Source organism: Artemia franciscana, chromosome 14, assembly GCF_032884065.1.
Source record: "Artemia franciscana chromosome 14, ASM3288406v1, whole genome shotgun sequence".
NCBI lineage: Eukaryota > Metazoa > Arthropoda > Branchiopoda > Anostraca > Artemiidae > Artemia > Artemia franciscana.
In genome coordinates this window covers 33,716,157-33,741,803 of record NC_088876.1, presented here as the reverse complement: position 1 = coordinate 33,741,803, position 25,647 = coordinate 33,716,157, and the positions used below count along the sequence as shown (strand labels likewise).

Below are 25,647 nucleotides of genomic sequence, written 5' to 3'. Positions count from 1 at the left end.
TAACAGAAGCATTGAGGCATGCACAGGGGGTACAGGGTCTCCCCGTTAGCCTGCGAGTCCAGGGGACTTGTTGGTCATGTGTCGTCAATCCTAAAACATGGTAGCCTACTTGGTCAGGCTAGTCTGCCAGACACTTTAAGCAGGCGAGCCTATTAGGCTTAGGTCACTTGTCCACCTGTGAGACCAAGCAAATTTGGTCTGCCCCCCCACCTTTTGCAAACAGGTTCAGTCAACATTACCTGTCATTAAACAACCCAAAATGACATCATTTGCCAATTTCCAAGCGAATTTGATTTTGAGTCCATGCAAATTCAGTCCCTCCCCCTTTTTGCATACAAGCCCAGTTAATATTGTCCGTCTTGAATCAACCCAAAAATCCCGGTCTGTCCTAAGTTGTGTCTCAAGATGGATAGACAGATGATAGACTATCTATCGACAAGGAAAACTGACATTATTGCTATACAATCCTCAAAAGGGCTTACGCCAGCTATGCCTCTCACTCAGACTATCATGTGCCCTGCCTTTTCCTCCATTAAACCATGGATTGATGGTAACTTGATTTTAATTCAAAAATTACGAAAGATTTTCAAAGTTGTACAAAGATTTTTTTTTGGGGGGGGGGTCTACCAAAAAAAACTAAAAAGGCATCAAAAATTTATTTATATTCATTTTTGTTACATTTTTACGAGTCGGACGAACATTTCGGAGGTTCAAACCCCCTGCTCCTCCTCCCTCGGATGCGGCTTGGGTATCCATAAACAAGTTTGTCAAATCACAGAGAACCAAAGAGATGACTTCGTCATAATATAGTAGCAAAATATACTTTAATTTCCTCGGCTAGACTTTCCCCACATATACTCAAAAGCTGGTACGCCCGACGGGGGAAGGGATGTGTGGCCTTGCCCCACCCACTTCCGAAATCATACATTTCGTTGAATTTCTTGCCACCTCTTATTCAAATTACAAAAAAAAGATTTGTACTACCTCCCCTTCCCTCAAACAAAACCTAGGGACATTTGCCCCCCCCCCCAAAAAAAAGAATTAAGGTCATTTGTCCCTTCACCCCTCGAAAAAAAACCTAAGCACCTTCCTGTTCGAAAGCCTATCACTTTTTTGGGTGGAACGTATCAGCAGGGAAAGTAATCGACGTTTTTAACATTTGAAGAGATTTGATAAGCCCTGTAACCTGATTGACATGCTCAAGTGAAACTTAGAACAGTTAAAAGTTTTGCAAGTTTCGACTCAAAAATTTTGAAGTGGTGTTGTGTGGCAGTGGGTGGAATGACTCTATGGGAGTAAAGATTCTCCAGAGCATTAACGGCTTATGTGGAGTCAATAATTGCCACTGTTTCAGTTTTCAGGTATTTTTTGTAGGGACAAGTACCAAACCAGTAACCCAACTTTGCAATACCTAGAATTAAACCCTTTTGGACCCAAAAATGCCAAGCAGAGATTAATCCACTGTACTACCACAGAATACTGACTGAAAAGACCATCATAAACATCTACTCTTTATTAGCACACTTATTCTATGCACGGCGGCATCTTTTATCCCTGTTTGCATCATCACCAATATATAGCGTTAATTTGAGCCAATCAGAAAATCTGTGAAAAGTCTCATTGTGAATCGGCCTTAAACGCGACCTGGCCAATCCCAGGGGCAAAGGTATTTTCCTGGATATTAGGCTGCTAAATCTTTCCAATCACTTTCTAAGTACACCCAAGATCACATATGTCACAAACACTGGTTTACTAAAATGAAAAAGTCTGACATAAAATACACTTACAGTTATTTAATCCAAAACGAAAAATTGTTCAAAATTAAAATGTTATCTGCCATAAGGTAAGAAACAAAAAATAATCAAGAAAAAAAACAAAAAATATCTGAAGAGCTTAGAACCCCTAATGTGCTGTCCTCCTAATCGGCAAATAGCGGTAATAGATTCTTGTTTTGGGATCAAACCATGAATAAGATTAACAGCCCTTATAATGCTAGAGCAGACTCCTGTTGTATTTTTCCTTATCCATTTTAATATTAAAAAACCTGTTGTAGTAGAGTGGATTGATACTTTGCTTTGTAATACGGGGCATCCGGGTTCGATCCCCGCTGCAGCAAGGTTGGGCGACAAGCTTGCTAATTCTCCCTGTAAAAAAAAAAAAAAAAAAAAAAAAAAACACTCACCAACTGAAACGTCGACTCGATGCCCTATGCACCAGCAATGGCTCAGGAGGATCTTTATCCTTTTTTTTTTAGTATTGAAACAGTACTCTGTTACTGATTTAGAATTACTATTTGTCACAAAGACAAGTAAAGCATAGCCTCTTATGATCCTAATTATATCAACCAATAACAAGACTAAAAGAGGAAAGAAAGGAGTGGCCTCTTCTAATCGTTTTGTGAAATCTGCTCTTCAGGGTTGGTGTATAAGCTTTCTAAGGCTCACTGCACCGATTAAGACGCTTAACAGACACGGTTTATTAGCCAGCAGATAAGTGAGAGCATAAGAAACGCTGAATTTGGTGCAATTAACTGAAGGACCTAACTTAATATTTTAAGTTAAGACTTGCTTATGAAAAACCTATTCAACCACGGTACTCGAGCTGAATTAATGAAATCGGTTACTGAATAAATTACCTATTGAAAATTGCCAAATTCTTTTCAATTGCTATTAATTGTATATTTTAGTTCAATGTATCTATTTGCTAACTATTAGCCGTTATTCTTAAGCCTCGTTTTTATTGTAATCACTAGTTTTAATTGGCAAATAACAGCAATTAACATTCTTAATTTTACGAGAATCAAACCGAATAGCGCTAATAAGAATTCTTATTGGCGTATAAAGTAGTAAGAATTCACAATTCTTAGAAAGTTAAGATGAAAAACAATTGAATAGATACCGTTATTTTTTATTCATATTAGTTTGAATGAATACCCAGCAACAAGTTCCAGAATGAAAAGAGGGTGTGGTCTCTTCCAATCCTCTTATGTAGGAATTAAATTATTAGAATTAAGGAAAATATGAAATTATGTTTAATTTTAAAAATGGCTTGAAATCCTTAGGAAATGCCACGGAATTGAAATGAAACCATGAATGTGGTAAAAAAAAACATGAACCAACAGTTTCCAGTTCTCCGTTTGGAAGAACCGAGAATATCCTATTTTAGCCATTGTAGCGCTACTGAGGGTCATAAAAGGCAACGCTCAAATTTTCTTGATTTCCAGTAGTTTTTCCAAATTAGCTAGCGAGTATCCAGAATTTTTTTCGGGAAGAGGGTTTATTTTTTTCAAGGGAGGATTAGGGCCGAATATCAAGCTTCAACACTTCTAGGCCGAAGCATTTTTGTCGCTCTGATTTCGCATAATTTTCGAGGAAATTCCTGAAAATTTAGGGATAGTTGAAGCATTGAACAGACCCCAACTGACGAGCCGAAAGTAATGAAATACAGGGGTGATACTGAACTCTTAACTACCATTCTTGGGAGACCTATGACAGTTTATAAGTGGCCATGGAATTCCTGTGTTGTTTTAAATTTACTTTCAACTGCGCTGTTAAAATTCATTTCAACGATAAGTCATATCAGTAAATTTTTGGTAAAAAATAAAACTACCGTGGTAGCTTATTGCGCCTCTAGCCCCAAGCCTATTGGTAAATTTCGGCCTGAAGAGGGTTACAAAAAAAAATTAGAACGCATATGAAAAATTTATTTCTATGGATTTTTGTCACGTTTTTACGAGTTAGAAAATTTTTTTTGACGGTTAAGTACGCTAGCCTCTCCCGCTTGATACTGCCTTGCTAATGAGTAATGGAAACTTAATTCAAAACTAAAATGAACAGGGCTATTAGCCTTATTCATGTTATAGCCAAAAAAAACAAGAATCAATATTACCGTTTTCTGCCAATTATGACAAGCCACTACATTGATTAAGTGGAGTTTGTGAAGATTCAAAAAATAAAAAATCGAGTCCCTTCAATCCTCACCAATGCGCTCATTTACAAGTCTTCTGTACTTCTATATTGATAATGCAATACTCACACTTTTCCCTAGTCTTGAATTAAAAATAGACCGATCCACTTTCCATAATTTGAGGATATGGTTCTTAGGGTAGTGAATAATACCCTACCCGAAAAAAAAAATCGAGTCCCATAAATCCTCACCAATGCGCTCATTTACAAGTCTACTTTACCTCTATATTGATAATGCGATACTCACAGTTTTCCCTTGTGTTGAATGAAAAGTAGACCGATCCACTTTTCATAATATAAGTTTACGGGTCTTAGGGTGGTGAATTCTACCCGAAAAAAAAATCGAGTCCCATAAATCCTTATCAATTCACTCATTTACAAGTCTACTATATTGATAATGCGATACTCACAGTTTTCCCTAGTCTTGAACTAAAAGTAGACCGATCCGCTTTCCATAATTTAAGGATAAGGCTCTTAGGGTAGTGAATGCTTATGACCATTTTTAAACTAATTAGGACAAGGCTTAAGAGAATAAAAGCATACTAAATTTAAAATCAAGCGCTTTGACAGTTAAAGCTGACAAAAATTAAAAAGGGGTAATTGATTTGGCTCAAGAAGTGACCAATTATGATGTTCATCTCAATCCTCGATGCCAAGATTTTCATACAGATAAGCAATATGCGTAACTATTAACACCAGCTGTTCCCCAATTTGTTTTTATTTTTGCTTTAGAGCCCCTCATCAGTAATTTTGTTAAAAAGTAATTTTATTTTAATTTTAATAAAATTGAAACTAATGAAGGGTGTAGAATTTAAGCTTTCTCTGTGTAAGCAACAAAAGCAGATCCGTATCCACTGGGAAGGCCCCTTTTCAGTTTCTTAATTTTTGCCGAATTTCTTGACACTCCTTATTATAAATATCAAATAAAGAAACTATTGTCCCCCCGAAAATTTTCCTTCCCATGTATCTGAACAAAGACATATTTACAACAATTATTTTTCCCAATTTATACGAGTTTCTTTTTTCTATTTAAATAAAATAAAAATATTACACATACTCATAACAAAATCAAACGATGATGACAGGATGGAGGTAGCCAAAGGACCGACAAAACCACATAAAATTCCCTTTTAAACTTCGTCTGAAGATATTTTTTGCACATTATTTGACTGCAATGCCCATACACATATATAGTTTACATCGCATATGTTCCTGAATATACAAGGAAAGAAAATTTCCCGAGTACACGGTTTATCTTCACCAAATTTTTCTTGTTTAATTTACACTAAGAACAACAGGGGTAAAGGGCTTTCGAGTGGTAGTTAACGACGTTCGAATTATTTATAGCCTGAAGTTTGTTTTAATCATTCATCATTGGCTGAAGTCCAAAAAAGTCTAAGGCAGTGACGAAGCTTGGTTTAAAATCACCCTTCTTCTCCTAAAGTACCAGGAGTGGGTATTAAAGAACCTCGTAATTCCTCATCCAACTCACAGTGATTATATTTTAAATGTGTTGTTTGAAAGTAAACTGAATTTGGCTTCCTACAACGCCCAATCTGAAAAGTTTGAAAACATATTTTTCAAAATACAGGAGGAGGAGGATTTTGCCACAATTTTTTTTTTTTATAAAAAAAAGTACAAAAATATCTTTAGATGAAAAACCCCAAAATTTTTTTTTTCAAAATCTGGGGGAGGCCGAGTGGGCAAATTCCTCTTTGACGTTAAGTTTTCCGCAATGTTAGCTTTTGTTGTTCAAACACACACACACAACCAAGTATTAGTTGAAATGTTTTTGATAGCTAGGAGGTTAATTATGGTTGAACAATCATTATTGTGAATTTCATTAAAGAGACTGGCGGGCCCGGAAAATAGATTTGCAACTAAAACAAGAAGCCTAAGAACGCTGCAAAGTGCGAAATGTTCAGTCACTCGAAACAAAATTCTGGATATTCTAGTCAGTTCATAGCCACTTTGTTTCTTCAACATATCAGATCCTATGAAGCCTAATTACCGGAAAATATACTAAGTTAAGTTTCATTCACATAAATAAAACAGAAATTCAGTCCTGCAAAATCTGTAGAGAGCCATCTTCAGTATACCGATAAGAATCAGCGGGTATTATAGTATAGGTATCACTGCCCTCAAGCATAACTGTCAGTGAACCATCTGGATTTATTATTGTTGAATTGGCCATAAGAACCGTGCTATTTTCTTCTGAGTCTTCAACAACTGACTGCATAATTCCTTCCTAAAAGCAAGAGAGAAATACATTCAACTTAAATATAACTCAGTTCTTTTCTGGGGGACGAGTATTGATAATACAACTAGAGACAATGGCCTTCTATTAGGCAGGGATAACTCAAAGTCTTAGGAAACAGGCGGTGATAATTGGGAGAGAAATGACACTCCTAGACTTTAAAATACATTTCACGCATCTTCATTAAAAAATGAACGATAAATCCTTGCCCCCCCTCACATTATCTTGAGTTGTTCCCGCTGTTAGGTTGAATAGTAGCATCTTTTTATGGCATTTGCCCGTCAGCCAAGTGCCTTATAGCGATCACAATTTCTTTCGGTCCTGGTTTTACTAGTTCAGGCACTTCCAGATAAGCTAGGACGATGAAAGTTGGCAGGCGTATTAGGGACCAGACCAGATTAAAATAGAAATAGTCACTTCCCCGATTCAACCATCTGGAAGGCAGCGAGCGAAAGTTATTTGAAAAGGATTTTTATTTGCGATAAGACAAATTATTGTTGTTTTAAGAGTGTTGGTCGCTGATCTAGGGGTAAGATTCTCGCTAATTGTGTGAGGGGTCCCGACTTCGAATCCCGATGATCCCAATTTTTACATGAAGGATTTCTAGTGCTTTAGCGCGTTCAGTGCTTCTGGACGTGCTGGGACGATGAAAATTGGTAGGTATGTCAGGAACCTGTACAAATTATCAATATAACCGAGTCTGCTTTTAGGTTCCGACCTCGTCACAAGTGCCATATGAGCTCTTGGCTCTTGTTTTATAATTAATCACTGGTTAAGTTTTGCTGTATTTTTTTGTTATGTCTCCATTTTAGAATATTTTTCTGAAATTAGTAAAAGAAAGATGCGTTTAGATTTTGAAAGCTGCGTTAAGCGGTCTAAATTTAAGCTTAATTTATGAGGGTGGGCTATAAAACCGTCAGTGTCACACCGGTTCGGCATTATCGACCCCATTGTAGCTCTTAATAAACCTCTCACAAAAATTTTAAAGTCAGTCGAAGCCAATAGCTTTGCCATTGAAACTCGTCAATGTTTGTACGTTCGGCAACGTACGTCAAACTCGTCAATGTGCATTTGGGCAATGTGTTTTACATTTGGACAAAATTAATGATTTTCGGGCAAAATTTGTTATGTTTAGGCGAAACATATTACGTTTGGTCAAAACTTATGAAATTTGGGCAAGATTTAGTTTGGGAATGTGCATCTTTATTTTACTTTAACTCAGACTACTTAACAAATTTTGAGATTATATATATATATATATATATATATATATATATATATATATATATATATATATATATATATATATATATATATATATATATATATATATATATATATATATATATATATATATATATATATATATATATATATATATATATATATATATATATATATATATATATACATATATATATATATATATACATATATATATATATATATATATTTATGTATATATATATATTTATGTATATATATATGTATATATATATATATATGTATATATATATATATATATATATATATATATATATATATATATATATATATATATATATATATATATATACATAATATATATATATATATATATATATATATATATATATATATATATATATATATATATATATATATATATATATATATATATATATATATATATATATATAGACATGGCGATGGATTATCAAAAGAAGAAAAAGAAAGACACATTCAAAAATAGGAACAAATTAATACAAAACAAAAACACGAATAAACTAGATTTTTCAAAAAAGTGAAACACTTCAAGGGTGGCAAACCTCCTTTGGCGACAGTTTTACACATCAATTATCCAGCTGTACGACCGGGTCGAGAACTCCGTAATTTTGTAAGTATGGGGTGTTACGGGACCATACGGGAACACTCAGAAGAAACTTTGTATAACGAAAAAATAGCTTTCTAATCTACTTCTTTTCACTTTCATTCAGAATAATCCCAAAACATGGGGAAGAACAACAGCAATATACATTTTCGCAAGAAGCTTTTTTGTCATATTTAATTGCGACAGCAGTAAAGAAGCATAAGCAGCCCGGATTTTCTTTTCAGTTCTAGCCACCAATAACTTTCTTGTTGAAGGTATTGAATCTTCAAGAGGTGGACCTAAATAATAAGTTCTTGAGAGATGGGGCAACGGGTACTCCACCAAGATTCACTGAAGTGAGATTCACTGTGATTTCCCAGCGTTAAGATTCAAACCAATCTTTCTAAATTCGCTCGAAATCACATTAAAACTCTCCTCTAGAGTAGACAATGACCGGCTCAAGTTTAGCAAGTCATATGGATAACATAATACTGACGCGTTAGTAGCTTTTACAACACACGAAATCGGTATGCTATCCTGAGCTGGCAGTGTTGCATTATTATACACCATCGGTGACGTAATTACGCCCTGTTTAATACCTATATTCACAGGGATATCAACCGTGATGATTGACCCCTCAATTTTCAGGCCACCTTTAGATGGCGATACATATAAAACAGTGGACCGACGAAATCAATTACAACCCCACGCCTAATCAGCTCCAACATCGCCTGTGAATGAATCAATGACCCAAATGTATTAGTAATACAGCACCCAAGCCCCCGATGTCAACCACAAAATGAAGTTAAAAACATTCCACCAAACCACATTTGTCTTAGAAAATTAGGAAGATTTGAAATTTCAGCATTTAATAAACAGAAAAAACTCATGCAATTATGTAGCTTGTGGTAGTAGCGGGGATAAAATTTTAGAATAAGAAAAACAGGTGAAAAATCAACCACAAAATTAAGTTAAAAACAATCCACCAAACCACATTAGTCTTAGAAAATTAAGAAGAATGGAAATTTCAGCATTTAATAAAGGGAAAAACCTCATGCAATTATATAGCTTGTGGTAGTAGCGGGGATAAACTTTAAGAATAAGAAAAACAGGTGAAAAATCAACCACAAAATCAAACAGTTCGTGGTAACCCGGCTTCGTGGTAAGGTTCGTGGTAAGGAGCGACCCGGCTCAATAGTAAACGAAACTCTAAAAAACGGAATTTTGATGCTAAGAGATACATCAAAAGAATTGGATTTTTATGCTGATTTTAAATATATAAGTTTAATCAAATTTAGACTTTGTCATCAAGAGTTACGGGCCTGAGAAAAATCGTCTTATTTTGGAAAATAGGGGGAAACACCCCCTAAAAGTCATAGAATCTTAACGAAAATCACACTATCGCATTCAGGGTATCAGAGAACCCTGTAGCAAAAATTTCAAGCTCCTATCTACAAAAATGTGGAATTTCGTATTTTTTGCCAGAAGACAGATCACGGGTGCGCGTTTTTTTTTTTTTTTTTTTCCACGGGTCATCGTATCGACCAAGTGGTCCTAGAATGTCGCACGAGGGCTCATTCTAACGTAAATAAAAATTTCTAGTGCCATATTTAAGTCCCCTCCGCAATCCCTCGCTCTTTACGCTAAGGTTTGACTGTTTGCAACAATTCTACTTTTTAAAACAATTAAAAACTTTAGCGTAAAGAGCGAGGGATTGCGGAGGGGACAACCCATTTCATATACGGAGTAATTTCTGTTCGTTTTAAGTTTTAATATCGCTCCTTACTTTCAGTTAAAAAAACTAGTTTTTTTTGTTTTTTTTTATTAAGTTAAAAACAATCCACCAAACCACATTTGTCTTAGAAAATTAGGAAGAATTGAAATTTCAGCATTTAATAAAGAGAAAACATCATGCAATTATATAGCTTGTGGTAGTAGTGGGGATAAAATTTAAGAATAAGAAAAACAGGTGAAAAATCAACCACAAAAATAAGTTAAAAACAATCCACCAAACCACATTTGTCTTAGAAAATTAGGAAGAATTGAAATTTTAGCATTTAATAAAGAGAAAAACATCATGCAATTATATAGCTTGTGGTAGTAGTGGGGATAAAATTTAAGAATAAGAAAAACAGGTGAAAAATCAACCACAAAAATAAGTTAAAAACAATCCACCAAACCCCATTTGTCTTAAAAAATTAGGAAGAATTGAAACTTCAGCATTTAATAAAGAGAAAAACATCATGCAATTATATAGCTTGTGGTAGTAGCGGGGATAAACTTTAAGAGAAAGAAAAACAGGTGAAAAATCAACCACAAAAATAAGTTAAAAACAATCCACCAAACCATATTAGCCTTAGAAAATTAAGAAGAATGGAAATTTCAGCATTTAATAAAGGGGATCATGTAATTATATAGCTTGTGGTAGTAGTGGGGATAAAATTTAAGAATAAGAAAAACAGGTGAAAAATCAACCACAAAAAGAAGTTAAAAACAATCCACCAAACCACATTTGTCTTAGAAAATTAGGAAGAATTTAAATTTCAGCATTTAATAAAGAGAAAAACATCATTCAATTATATAGCTTGTGGTAGTAGTGGGGATAAAATTTAAGAATAAGAAAAACAGGTGAAAAATCAACCACAAAATCAAACAGTTCGTGGTAACCCGGCTTCGTGGTAAGGTTCGTGGTAAGGAGCGACCCGGCTCAATAGTAAACGAAACTCTAAAAAACGGAATTTTGATGCTAAGAGATACATCAAAAGAATTGGATTTTTATGCTGATTTTAAATATATAAGTTTAATCAAATTTAGACTTTGTCATCAAGAGTTACGGGCCTGAGAAAAATCGTCTTATTTTGGAAAATAGGGGGAAACACCCCCTAAAAGTCATAGAATCTTAACGAAAATCACACTATCGCATTCAGGGTATCAGAGAACCCTGTAGCAAAAATTTCAAGCTCCTATCTACAAAAATGTGGAATTTCGTATTTTTTGCCAGAAGACAGATCACGGGTGCGCGTTTTTTTTTTTTTTTTTTCCACGGGTCATCGTATCGACCAAGTGGTCCTAGAATGTCGCACGAGGGCTCATTCTAACGTAAATAAAAATTTCTAGTGCCATATTTAAGTCCCCTCCGCAATCCCTCGCTCTTTACGCTAAGGTTTGACTGTTTGCAACAATTCTACTTTTTAAAACAATTAAAAACTTTAGCGTAAAGAGCGAGGGATTGCGGAGGGGACAACCCATTTCATATACGGAGTAATTTCTGTTCGTTTTAAGTTTTAATATCGCTCCTTACTTTCAGTTAAAAAAACTAGTTTTTTTTGTTTTTTTTTATTAAGTTAAAAACAATCCACCAAACCACATTTGTCTTAGAAAATTAGGAAGAATTGAAATTTAAGCATTTAATAAAGAGAAAACATCATGCAATTATATAGCTTGTGGTAGTAGTGGGGATAAAATTTAAGAATAAGAAAAACAGGCGAAAAATCAACCACAAAAATAAGTTAAAAACAATCCACCAAACCACATTTGTCTTAGAAAATTAGGAAGAATTGAAATTTTAGCATTTAATAAAGAGAAAAACATCATGCAATTATATAGCTTGTGGTAGTAGTGGGGATAAAATTTAAGAATAAGAAAAACAGGTGAAAAATCAACCACAAAAATAAGTTAAAAACAATCCACCAAACCCCATTTGTCTTAAAAAATTAGGAAGAATTGAAACTTCAGCATTTAATAAAGAGAAAAACATCATGCAATTATATAGCTTGTGGTAGTAGCGGGGATAAACTTTAAGAGAAAGAAAAACAGGTGAAAAATCAACCACAAAAATAAGTTAAAAACAATCCACCAAACCACATTAGCCTTAGAAAATTAAGAAGAATGGAAATTTCAGCATTTAATAAAGGGGATCATGTAATTATATAGCTTGTGGTAGTAGTGGGGATAAAATTTAAGAATAAGAAAAACAGGTGAAAAATCAACCACAAAAAGAAGTTAAAAACAATCCACCAAACCACATTTGTCTTAGAAAATTAGGAAGAATTTAAATTTCAGCATTTAATAAAGAGAAAAACATCATTCAATTATATAGCTTGTGGTAGTAGTGGGGATAAAATTTAAGAATAAGAAAAACAGGTGAAAAATCAACCACAAAAAGTTATATTTCTCATGAAAGAACTTTTTTGGGGGAGGGGGATTTGCCGTTGTATAAACAAGTTGGAACATCAAGGTTTTAAACATTTAATTTCACTATACAATATTACAGACATGGCTTTTACAAAAATTATATGGAGAGAGGGGGAAGAGTATATTAATCTTAAGCTACTATTAAAGAGATATATTTACTTTACAGGATTTAGAGATTGTTAGCACTGGGTCACATAAAAGATCCCACGTTGTGAGAACCCACTGACTATGCATGACATAAGATAAAATGATTGAAAAAACAAAGACAAAACCTGATAATTATAAAAAAAGACAAGGATAATTTTCAATTCTCATAATTTTAATTACGATTTAATATTTTAATTTTAATTATAATTGAATAATTTTAATTAATAATTTTCAATTCTCATAATCAGTCATAATTTTTAATTATAAGACGACAAAAAAAAAATGGTGATTTTCAGCCAGTGCTACGACGAAATGAGAGAGCAGATATTTCGGCAAAATCACACACTATGTAACATTAGCCTAGTCACTTTATTCCAGTCGTTTTTTTTAAACTTTTACAGAACACAAACTTTTAATTGAAGTGGTAGAGAAAAAGGACTTACCTGATTTCCAGTTGAAATGTCCGAACCAGCAGGCAAATCGGATGGCAGCCCAACTGCTGAAATAAAATAATGTTTCAACCTTATAATTTTTTCTTATGGATCCTTATACTGGAAGAGAGATATCCTTCTGAACCTCCGTTCAACTATACCCACATTTAAATCAACTTTTACCATTAAGATGAGTTTAAATAATATCTATCATTCCTGAATCAGCATTAATGTCAAATTATCTTACAAGAGAGTAAGTTTTTTAACGTGTTTTTAAGCTCTTGGCCACTATGGACGTTGGTCCATAGTGGACCAACGTCCACTTGGACCTTGTCTAATTCTACTGTACTAAATTTACAGTTCTCTGTACTAATTTACAGCAAGTGCTGTAACCATGAGATTCAAGAGGTTTTGGGCCTTGGGCACGACAATTTTCGCATATTTTCATATATGGAAAACAAAAAGATGGAAACAGAAAGATAATTGTTTTTATATGAGGGTAGAATAATTTTCCATTGAAGCGACTTAAAAAAAAGCCCAGTAGGGTTGGACTGAACGGGGGTTAAGTCAAATAAGATTGGAAAAATGGGGGTTCAGTTGCATGAAGATTGAATAAAATGATGGTTGAATTGCGGTTGATTTGAATGGCGGTTCACTTGAATGGGGGTCGAGTTGCACGAAAATTCAGTTACATAGGGGTCCAGTTAAACAAGAGTTTTGTTGCACAGGAACCACTGAAAATTAGTATACATGGGAGCAAACTCATCTGGCGTTTTAGCCTAAATGGAATAGAGCCTTGGTTTTAGGCGACGTGTAGGTTATATAACCTATACAAGGGGATATCCAGGTATTTTGTTCGGTTGAGGTATTTTTTCCTTACTGGGAGGGAAGGGGGTTGTTTCACAAAAATAATTAAAACATACCATTATATACGTTTTTCCTATGTTTTTACGAGTCAGATAAAAATTTCGGGGGAGGGGTGGGGGGATAGGATAAGTAACTTACGGCCACCTAACTCAGGTAGGGAACAGGGAACAGTATATACGGGGAAAAGGCAACGGGGAGAGAGCACAGATCTCATTATGGCAAGGGAAAATAGTTTCCACAAAGAAAACACGTTCAATAAAACCTAATTTCAACAATTCAAACAATTAGTTTTCCTATCTACTCCATTCAGGAAGATGAACTACACAGCTGTTGCTTTGAGTAAGAAGAAAATACAAACAAGCTTTTATCAAATGAAAGTACAAAAGCGATGTCAAAACTTAAAAGAAACATATATTGGTCTATATATTAGGTCTGAATGCCGACTCCCAAGGACCCCCTTCCTTTCTAGATACTTTCCATCAGATAATAAATTTTAACTATGCTCTTAATGGAGCATTAGCCAAACCTAAGAGGGAAGATTATAGGGCAGAACCCTTTCCGTCAGTATACACGCTAAATGCCAAATTGTGCATAATAATTCTTCCCAAACAGCAGTTATCCCTTGATCTGACAAACCTCTTAAAAAAACTAAAAACTGTTTGCCTAAAACTGCACTTTCTGAGGCTTCAGGTGCCCCCTCCCGTGCTAAAATATCCACTTGCGCATCCAATAGTTGGTACACAGACATAGAACATGTGTACTGTATGCAGACTGTTCTCTATGTGAAGTATAAACATAAAACAAACACAACTTAGAAATAATAGGGAAATTTTCTCAAGACAGTGGAACTCAATTCAGTGAATATTTCGGCCGTATATCCAAGGGTCGTCTTCAGCACAACAACAGAACATATATATATATATATATATATATATATATATATATATATATATATATATATATATATATATATATATATATATATATATATATATATATATATATATATATATATATATATATATATATATATATATATATATATATATATATATATATATATATATATATATATATATATATATATATATATATATGTCTCAATATTTATTGTACTGAAATTTGTCACGCTCTCCTTCATGCTGAGAGGTTAGCGGTACCTAAAGTAAAAGTTCGTAAAGGGATGGTGCAAAAATGAACCGAAAATCATTCGCTGGTAGCCGCTTGTCATCGAGCAAAATTCTGGTTTTCGGTATGGAAAGACTGTGGGCGCCCAAGATCTGGTATCATTAATAGCATCAGACTGACTACGAAGCGTAGATTCTCGAAGGAGCTCTCCCTCCACCGCAAATCTCTCGTTGATAGCTATTCCACCCGTGCAAAACAGGATCGAAATTTTCTTTTCAAGTCTGTATCTTTGGCAAAGCCTACCCCTCTGTTGTCGCCGTCTGAAATCCCTGTCGAGGACTGGTATTCTTATTATGCGAGTGAATTTGCTGCTCCTAACCCCCAGCTTGAAGACGTGTACGAGAGAGAATTGGATGAGTTCCTTGATAAGCTTCCGCACGGTGATTTTATTGTCAGTTTAGAGTCGGTTATTCAAGCAATTCGTCGGTTGAAAAATAAGTCTTCTTGCGGAAATGACCGTGTTAGCGCTATCCATATTAAACATGGTGGTTCGGTTCTCGCTATGCATCTTTCGGTTTTTATGGAGATGATCTTCACGCAAGGTGTTGTTCCCTCCTCCTTCTGCGTAGGGGATCTTACCCCCATTCCGAAGAAAGGGGAAAATGACATCAAATGCTCGTCTTTCCGCCCCATTACAGTCGCCACATCTTTATATAAACTATTCGAGCTTCTATTCATTAATGAACTGGAAACTAAATGCTACACCCCGCCACATCAATTCGGATTTAAGCGCCGCACTGGTTGTGCCGATGCCTTGACGGCTGTAGTGAGTGTGCTACTCGATGCGGATTTTTCTGGAGAGAGCATAGCCTTAGCTAGTCATGACATCAGCCGTGCATTCGATTCACTCATACACGCTGCAATGTTATTAAAAGCTTCACAACGAGGTCTGAATCCCTGCATAGTTCGATCCCTACATGATATGTACTCGAGGCTGTCCATTGGCCTAAAGCTTCCTCCCGACAAAAATTTGCCTCCCCGGCCTCATAAAAAATTAGTCCCCGTTTTGAAAGGTGCCCGCCAGGGAGCTGTCTCCTCCCCTCATTTTTTCAATAGTTATGTTCTTCAAGCACAAGATAAATGCCCAACCTCATGCATTCTTTCCTCTATAGACACCTCCTTAGTATGCTACGCCGACGACGTCTTGAACTTAAGTAGAACATTACAAAAAGCTTCTGACATTTTTGAAACGCTTAAAACCGAATATCTAAAACTTGGCCTCAGTTTTAACACTTAGAAAACCGAGAGTTCTCTTCAATTGGCAAAAAACCACACACGTGCCTTCACTGCTTTTTGGTGAAAATCTCGTGAATACTGCTGACCACATAAATTACCTCGGAGTCCCTATTGGCTCGTCTCTAAGGCATACACGTCTTCTACTGATCAAACACCTCAATCGACGAATCTCCGGCTCGTATGCTTCCATAGTCTCAATTAAATTCCGTTTTAGCCGGCCCCTCCTTGCCAGCCTATACAACGCTACTGTTTTACTTCATATTCAGTACCTGGCACCATTTTGGAAATTATTCTCGAAGGCTGAACCGTCTAAAATCCATGCGCTTTTCTTCCGTTTTGCTAAATACCTCCTACGTTTTCCTCCCTGGTACAGAAACTCAATCCTCATTAAAAAGTATCACATAACCGACCCTCATGTTGCAGTTGAAAATTCAATCAAAAGACACAATATTAAAATAGTAGATCATGACTGGTATAATCTCCTTTTACAATAGATCTGTTTTCGTTTTATTCATTTTAGTGCTATTTTGTTTGCCCTTTTATTAGTTAAGTCTCTTTCTAGTTATGTCTCTTCTGGTATGTTCTTATATATTTTCTAATATTTATATGTTCGTGCTCCGTCTTTTTCATTTCGTATGATTGACGGGTTTTCAAATAAATAAATAAATAAATAAATAATTATATATATATATATATATATATATATATATATATATATATATATATATATATATATATATATATATATATATATATATATACACATTAAATTCAAAAATTAAAACTAAAATTGCTTTAATAAAAAATTTTAAAACAGCCCTAGCATCCTTACTTTAACGAATTTCAACCAGGACTTATAAGATGATAAATTCATTCAAACAAAACAGGACAAAATAACAAAAAAAATTAGAATCCCGCAGAAATGAAAATCTTATTCCGAAGTCTTTAAGATATAAATTACATTTTAATGCCCCAAAAAGAAGTAAAATTCGCTCATATACTACAATTAAAAACCTTATTTCAAATTATTAAGGACAAACAGGTCTTTTCTTTTACAATGATACAAAAGTATCATTTCTTCAGAAAGAAAATCTTTGGAAATTTTATTTAAAAGCTGTCCACTGTTGATTTTTCTCAAGCTGTTAGAATAGACACGAATTAGTTCAGCCATGATTTTCAATTATCAAAAGAATGACTTTATAAAAAATTGAAAAAAATGAGAAATGGGTCTTCGATGAGAAACTGTAATTATTCTCCAAGATTCACTCCTGGAGCCGCTATTGTTTACCTCTCTTCTAGAACGTTGAAACCCAAGGAAATAGAAACACTGGAATGAGGTTCGGAATATTCTTTTTATCAAAAAATTCTCCTATCTTATTATCGTTTTTAGCTTCTCGTGAGGTAGCATGCAGTATTTGAAGAAATGATTCGAATCATGTACCGCAGTTGGATTAATATTTTGAAACATTTTTGAAAACTAAGCCAAAAACTAGGTATATACTAATAAATAGGGCAAATTACTAAGTTACACACCAAATTCAGTGGATGCATTTCCTCCAAAACCACCATTTTCACTCGTTTGTTGACCTTCTTCGAGTTTAACAGCATCAGTGTTTCTTATAACCGAATCAAATGATGGGAAAGGATGGCCTAAACCAACTGGAAATCCTAACTCTTCTGCTAACTTAGCAGCATAGTTCTGAAACAAAGAAAAATCAATTAAACTAAAAACAGAGTTTACAGCAAGTTACAAATCTCCCATAAGCAGACATATACACATGATTTTTTTTCTGAGGGGGAGTGGTCTTGGTCCCAGTAACACCTCTACCTACCCTCTTATACACCCCCTTACCAATTCCCTAGGGAACATCTGATTGATTTCGCAATTCTTCATAATCGGACAAACATGTTTCAGTCAGTAGGATCAGACCACCTTTCTAGAATAAACCTCATTAAGGAAAAGGGTTATGAAGGACAAACCCCAGAAAGTTGCCACCCTTCGTAATTTTTTTTAGGAATAGAGGTAGAGCCGAAGTAAAAAACAAACCAGGAGGTAGTTTCAAAACTTTGATCTCCCCCCCCCCCCTGATACAATTTCGAAGCACAGAATTTTCATAAAGAATATTCACATTATCTTCTAGGTTTCCAAATAGGGAAGGGGTGGATATCTTATTCTTGTTGTTGTTGTCTTGGGATTATTAGGGTAGTTAGGTTAGGGTAGATTAGGTAGTGTTTAGTATTAGGTAGTGATTAGGGTAGATTACATTAGGGTAGTTAGATTAGGGCAGTTAGGGGATTATTAGGGCAGTTAGGGGATTATTAGGGTAGTTAGATAGGATAGTTAGGGGATTAGTAGGGTAGGGGATTATTTACCTGCAACAACTGCCTGCGTTGAAAAACAGGAATCAAGATAATGCAACTATACTTTGTCATACAACAATTAAAATACATATATAATAGAATTATAATATATAATACATTTCTACACATTGTTACCTATTACATACTTCCAGATACAAAAACTTAACCAGATAAAATAAGGATAATAACTAAAAATAAAGTAGAAAATAGTATAACTCTAAAATCAACTATTATAAAGGCAAACAAAAAAATCTTATAGGGAATGAATCAAACCAGTAGTTTTGACAAATTAACCTAAAAGGTTCATGCTTAGTCGTCCAGCCCAAAGAAGAGAGATGTGGTGTCCCAGAACAAAACTTATTGTTAATCTTTTAAAGGCCTTCTCAGAGCAATTCCTTAGTATTCCCCTCTCTCTAGCCCAAAAGGTGGTAGCCCAAAAGTCGTCTAGCCCAAAGAGGAGAGGTGTGGTGTCCCAGAACAAAACACATTGTTAATCTTTTAAAGGCCTTCTCAGAGCAATTCCTTAGTATTTCCCTCTCTCTAGCCCAAAAGGTCATAGACCAAAAGTCGTCTAGCCCAAAGAGGAGAGGTGTGGTGTCCCAGAACAAAACGCATTGTTAATCTTTTAAAGGTCTTCTCAGAGCAATTCCTTAGTATTTCCCTCTCTCTGGCCCAAAAGGTCGTAGCCCAAAAGTCGTCTAGCCCAAAGAGGAGAGGTGTGGTGTCCCAGAACAAAACGCATTGTTAATCTTTTAAAGGCTTTCTCAGAGCAATTCCTTAGTATTCCCCTCTCTCTTTCATATTTTGTGCAATTGGGGATGATATTACGCATGTCGTCATAAACTCCACATGGATTGCAGTTGGGGGATGGGGCCATTTTCAAAAGAATAATATTGATTTTGTCTTTGCATGGACACACCTAAGACGAAAGAGGCAAGTCGAAAAGATGCGAGACGTGGGATATATTTCTTTTAATGGCTGCTTATAATCATAGAGATCCATGAACTGGGTTCCTATTCTTCCTCCAAAAAAAAGCCTCTTTTTCCTCAAACATTTTTGAACTTATTCAAAACAGGAACTTAGGATCAGTAATAGGGTGTGGGTGACTAGACCCAGTTGGGAGGCTTGTTTTGCAGCCTGGTCTGCTATTTCATTTCCTGTTATACCACAGTGCTGGAACCATTATAAATAGAACTGATATACCACTTCTTGCAAGTTGTGTACCCGAATTTTCAATCTCAATGGTAACATTTCCTGTTTGGTGTTGCTGGTGTGAAAGGTAATAAGGAGCTGACAATGAATCTGTGCAGCCAGTATATTCCTGATGTTGGATTTCTGTTTGGCTTGATATGGCAAAGGAATCTCTGGCAAGAGGGCATCTCTGTTGGTTTAAAGGGGACATCAGGGTTGTGGTAGCTAATGCTTCCTTTCTAGATAATGCGGATCTTAAGTCTTACCTTCTTTGCAAAATATATTTTGAGATATTTTCTTCTGAAGTGAAGAGACTGGATCCTCACTTCACAGTACATAGCTGCAATAATAGATTTTAGGCTACCAAGGGCACTTTGGAAGATTACATGGAGGATAATGTCAAGTTTCTTCGGGAGATATTTCTTAGCAGATCCATATGTAAATGATCCATAGTCTATCTTGTTATTACCACTGACTTGACAATAGTTGAAGCAAAGCTGTGGGGGGCTCCCCATCTTCCAAAGCAGAGAGCATGAATGAAACGGGTGGATATGGTGACTAGAAAATACCTTCCTGGGTCTATTTTAGGCGTAATATCCCAAAGATTTTATTAATGTGGTACAAAAGCTTATTAATTCAGCAAAAATCTACTTGACAATTTTGTGTGATAGCCCTCTGAATTGCCACTAACTACATTTTTAATTTCCATTTAACCCTTTTGCTTCAAATCGAAGAAGGAATTTTTCTTTAATGGTCCTTCAAAGAAAGTAAAAAAAAAGAAAGACCAAATAGTCGGCCTGGGTATGGAGTGAAATCCTATACAGGAAGTTTACTTCACCTGGGTCGGATTTAACCTTTTGTGTAGTTTTTAACAATTTTTGACGAAATATATAAATAGTTATCAAAGACAAATAAAAGTTTTTTTAATGATGAATTTTATGAGAGAAATTCAAATTTAATATAAATCCACACAACCTAACGATTTTTTAGGTATAAAGAGGGTATTTCAAAACTCAGAACTATTCCCATCTCCTCGAAGCTCTGACCTCTCCCAAGAAGTCTTCATTCAGTCTTCCAGCCTTACAAGCTGGAAACGGGCAGATGTGGTGGCTAGAAACCATCTTACCGGGCCTAATTTAAGCACAGAGTCCTGAAAATATTATTGAGGTAGCAAAAAAACTTCTTAATTTAGTGAAAATCTATTTGGAACCTTTGTCCAGTAGCTATTTGAATTGCCACAAAAGTAGTGTGCTATGCAATACTCCCATGACCACATCATTCGAAAAACCAGTTGGTATGGTTCTATCAGGTTCCATTAGCACAAAATTTCCATTTACTCTAAACCTCGTTTGCATATTACAGTCGGCACCTCATTTACATATTCCTTTCAGAACTTGATTAACATCCATTCAAACTTCACTAAATAAGAGGATTGACCAGTTAAGTAAACCGGTTTCTTTGAATTAAACAGAGTATGCAATACTCCCATGAGCACATCATTCGCAAAACCGGTTGGTATGGTTCTATCAGGTTCCATTAGCACAAAATTTCCATATACTCTAAACCTCGTTTGCATATTACAGCCGGCACCACATTTACATATTCCTTTCAGAACATGATTAACATTTATTCAACCCTCACTAAATAAGAGGAATGACCCGTTAAGTAAACCGGTTTCTTTTAATTAAAATGGTCTAGCAGAATCATCTTAATCAGAGGAATGACAGGGTTGAATGAAACAGGTTTATTTGAATAATCTTAAATTTAACCTTGATGTCTCAGAAATCCTATACTGTAATGTACGTACTTAATATTCTGTCTTCAAATGACAAATCTATAAATAGATCTTTTATCTGGGTTGAAAGAAATCGATTTATATTATCAAAAGCTTACTTCATAGAGTGAACACAAAACGGGAATTCAGAGGTACTATATTAAAAGGCGCCGACTATTAATGTAGGGATAATGATGATAGAAAAAATAGGGAAAATAAAAAAAATTAAAAACTAAAAAAAAATATCAAAAGAAAAATGAAAATGAAAAAAAAATACAAAAAACAATATCTAATCTAAAATGAAAAAAGGCCCTGTAGCCATTTGAAATGCCATAAACTACGGTTTTGCTTCAATTTTATCCCTTTACTTCACATGAGAGAAGGGATTTTTCCTGTAATAGGCGTATGGCCTTTCAAACAGAGTATAAAGAATAAAATCAGGCTCATATTCAATCTGAACTCCATTGAAGAATTTTAACTTCTTAATTTTACCCCTTTACTTCACATGAGAAGGGATTTTTCCTGTAATAGACCAATGGCCCTTCAAACAGATTGTAAAAAATAAAATCAGGCTCGACGTTCAATCTAAATCCCATCGAAGAGTTTTCCTGCAACTGGCTCAACTTAAACTTTTTAATTTTCTAATATTAAAATCATTACATCCAAAACCATACAAATAGTTAGCAATGACAAGCAGTGATGTTTAATCTATAAGCAAATTTTCTATTTAATCAAAAATCTGCCAAGACTAACTAATTTAAGGCCAATCTTTTCTCAAAATACTTCTATTAAAATACTCATTCTACGGCAATCATGATATAAAAAAAAATTTTAAGTACAAAATTAAAAACTAAATACGTTATGGATAATGTCGATGAAGTTATGTGGTTCCAAACATTAAAAAAAAAACTGTAAAAAGAAAAGAAGAGATTAATATTACTAAGCAAACACACCGTACAACCAATAGTTATTAAAATAAACAGTGAAATAAAACTTAGAACGAACATAGATTAAGACAAATAAGAGAAGAGTATGGGAGACGATAAGAGTCAAAACCCTATAGGTAAAAAATACAAACAATCAACACCATCCAGCGTAACCAAGCATAATCATAAGCATGGTTTATTCTTTTTCCTTTTTACTATGTACTTATAATAAAGTGACAGTTTTACAGACTTTTATTAACAGGATTTTTAGTTTTTACAGTGTATCAATGGCATAACCACTGCCTCTTGTCACATGCAATATAAACATAACTGGTGGATCCAGGGGGGATCCCACCCCTCCCCTCCCCAAGATTTTTCTGATGCCCTCTTTTCCTGCTTTATTTTACTCTTTTTTTAAAAATAAATTTGTCAATTTGGTCAATTATTGGCAACTTTGCCAATTTGCCCCCTCTCCAGATTTTTCTCTTGATTTGCCCCATGTTAAGTATTGTATATATTTATTCTAATCCACTGAGAAAGAGAGGAAATGCTTGTGAATATACGGAATGCACTTTTCTATCTATATTAGATAAGTGTATATAGATAAGTGTATATGGAAATACACTTAACTGTCTATCAATGATTTCGTGATTCAAAAAACATTCCTTCTAACTACTGGCTTAAATTCACAGAACACCAAACCAATCAGGAGGAGTTTAGCTCATCGTTCTTTTGACTAGCTAAAGATTTCACACTAGAGGTTTTGAAACCGGTCATGTTTTAAGAAAGCGGGGTTATTTGCCTTTCCAGAAATAAAAGGCCATGTGACTAGCTTACGCCAATGCTGCTAGCCTAGCTTGAGCCAATGAAATTAAGACACTCTTTTGCCATATATGAAAATAATTTCTCTTTTTCTCAATGACTGAACTGTATGTGTGATCGATATTCTTTTATAGCTACTAAAGTCTCAAAGATTCGCTTCAATGCAATTTCCTTGTTGGCTCTATCTACCCTGATCCTCGATCTGTAGATCCTTAATCTTGGCCAGATCTGAGGATGAAATATTATAGGCCATTTATTGCACGTGTTTCTGACACCGTGTAGATAGTAATCCAAACAAAGCGACACTACAACATTAATAATGAAAAGGTATTATAGAAGAACTTTGCGTACTAGGTCACCAAAAAAATAGTAAGACAACAAATTGTATAGGAATTTTGTATGGGAAAAATCAATTCCCTTATCCCGTATAAAAATTTCCCCTGGAAAGTTCACCCCCAGAAAATCTTTTTGCCAGAAGATTTGATTCAATCCAATTTCCTTGATGGTTCAATCTTACCTTGAATACTAGTGTGGTACTAGGTTAATCTAACATTGATTAAAAATCCCTAATCTTTTGAGAAATTTAATTTAGAAAACAGATGAAAAGCTTCTAAAAAAAATTAATTAAGAAATTAAAACATGAAAAGTGCAGAAATGGAATTACATAATATGTGAAATGTACAGAAATTACAATGAACAACTAAATAAAAATGAATCGAAATTAAAACAAACAATAGTCAAACTTGAAAGAAACAAAAGTTAATTTAAAATTAAATTAATTAATATTAGCGAGTAACTGAAGTGTAAACTGATATAAATTAAAACAAATAATGAAACCAAACGTGAAATGAACATAAAATAATACAAAAAAGAATGGGGCCACGCCCCCTTAAAGGTTTTGGTTCAAACAAGGTACGCCATACCACTAGTGGATCCAGTGGGGGGAGGGGCTAAGAGAACCTACCCGAAAAGATTTCTCTGGCACCCTCTTATCCTGTTTTTCTTCTTCTTATTTTAGAATAAATTTGTTGATTTAGTCAGTTATTGCCACCTTTGTCACATTGGTCCTTCCAAGATTTTCCTCACTACCGCCCTTGACATATTGGACCTCCCCCAAGATTTTTCTCTTTAACCGCTCCTGCAACATGCCCACCTTTCTACTAAAACTTTGGCGGCTGGAAGGGGTGTCAGACGGACTAAAGGCTCAATTTGACACTCTAAATATTTATATTTAAAACATCTGCGTGATTCGTGTTAAAATAAGGTGAAACATGCCTTTTCTGCTAAAATTTTTTGAGGAGAAGGGTCATGGGCTTAATTTGTCCCCCAAATAATGATTATGTGAATACTTTGATTGATTCCAGTGTTAAAAAGGCGTACAGTGTTAAACGGGCACATAGGTGTACAGGTGGAAAAGGGGCACCAAAAGACGGTTCCCTCAATCACATTGGCACATAAAAGGGGATTTAGAACAGCCATTTTCGATCAAAGTTCCCTTATCTGGCAATTATCTGGGGAGAAAAATAATACAGGCGCACTGGGGTAACCGGGTTTGAATCCCCGGAATTTAGTGCCGCTTGTAGACGTAAATAGCGACGAAGACCACACTGTCTTTCCATCACAAACACCAAAAACAAGAAGAACAATAGGGAATTTCTCCAGACAGTGAGAAACAAATTAGACTGGATTTTTCGGCCCTGTGTCCAAAGGCCGTCCTCAGCAATACAAAAACATACAAGAAGAAAAAACCCAACAGGATAAAATCAATAAAACTAAAATGAAAAAATTTTCAAAACAATTCCAGCATCCTTACCTCAGCGGTAAGTTCAGCCAGGACCCTGGTTCTATTGTTTAAGTTAATTATAATTAATGATGATCATAATATGATTTTTTAAGTGATAATTAAATTTTATTAAATGATAGTTAAAATAATAATTAAGTTGATAATTAAAATAAAAGAAGCCGACTTACACACCTTATGCTCATGATCTATGTGCTCCTTTAATGTACTATCGGTATCAAATTGAAAATTACAAACTGGACATAAATAACCCGTCCCATATTTTGTATGTCTTGTCTCTTCAATGTGCAGTCTTAAATCTTCTGGTGAAGCGAATGTACATGAACATGTTCTGCACAAACTTAATCCAGCCGAATGGACTGAAAGATGGCGCTTCATAGCTGCTGTATTGACTCCAATATAATCACACTGGCAACAGTGAGCGAAGTAGATACTATCGTCCGTGGGAACATGGTGAACAACGTATTGATGATAGACCATGAAAATTCGCTTTAAAGCTTTAAATCCACAAAATTCACAGACATTTGGGTCAGCGGTAAACCTAGAATTTTAAAATATTAAATTAAATAATCTCTTATTAATACTTATGATATTAAAAAATATTTTTAATCTTGTTATTTCATATTCTTTTGTGCTTT

The 25,647-nt window shown here is 34.8% G+C and overlaps 1 protein-coding gene across 2 annotated transcripts in view; it reads right to left on the bottom strand.

Moving 5' to 3' along the window:
- Positions 1-1,733: 1,733 nt before the first annotated feature.
- LOC136035618 (centrosome-associated zinc finger protein Cp190-like) overlaps positions 1,734-25,647 on the bottom strand; it is a 70,349-nt gene continuing 46,435 nt past the window's right edge. Inside the window, exons 8-11 of one of the 2 annotated variants that reach the window (XM_065717504.1) lie at positions 25,184-25,550; positions 17,668-17,833; positions 12,856-12,911; positions 1,734-6,213 (exon numbers count right to left, since the gene is read on the bottom strand). In XM_065717504.1, coding sequence (XP_065573576.1) covers positions 6,025-6,213; positions 12,856-12,911; positions 17,668-17,833; positions 25,184-25,550 — 778 coding nt within the window. In that variant the 3' untranslated portion in view covers positions 1,734-6,024. The remainder of the gene's footprint in view (positions 6,214-12,855; positions 12,912-17,667; positions 17,834-25,183; positions 25,551-25,647) is intronic. The other variant, XM_065717505.1, reaches the window with a different exon arrangement.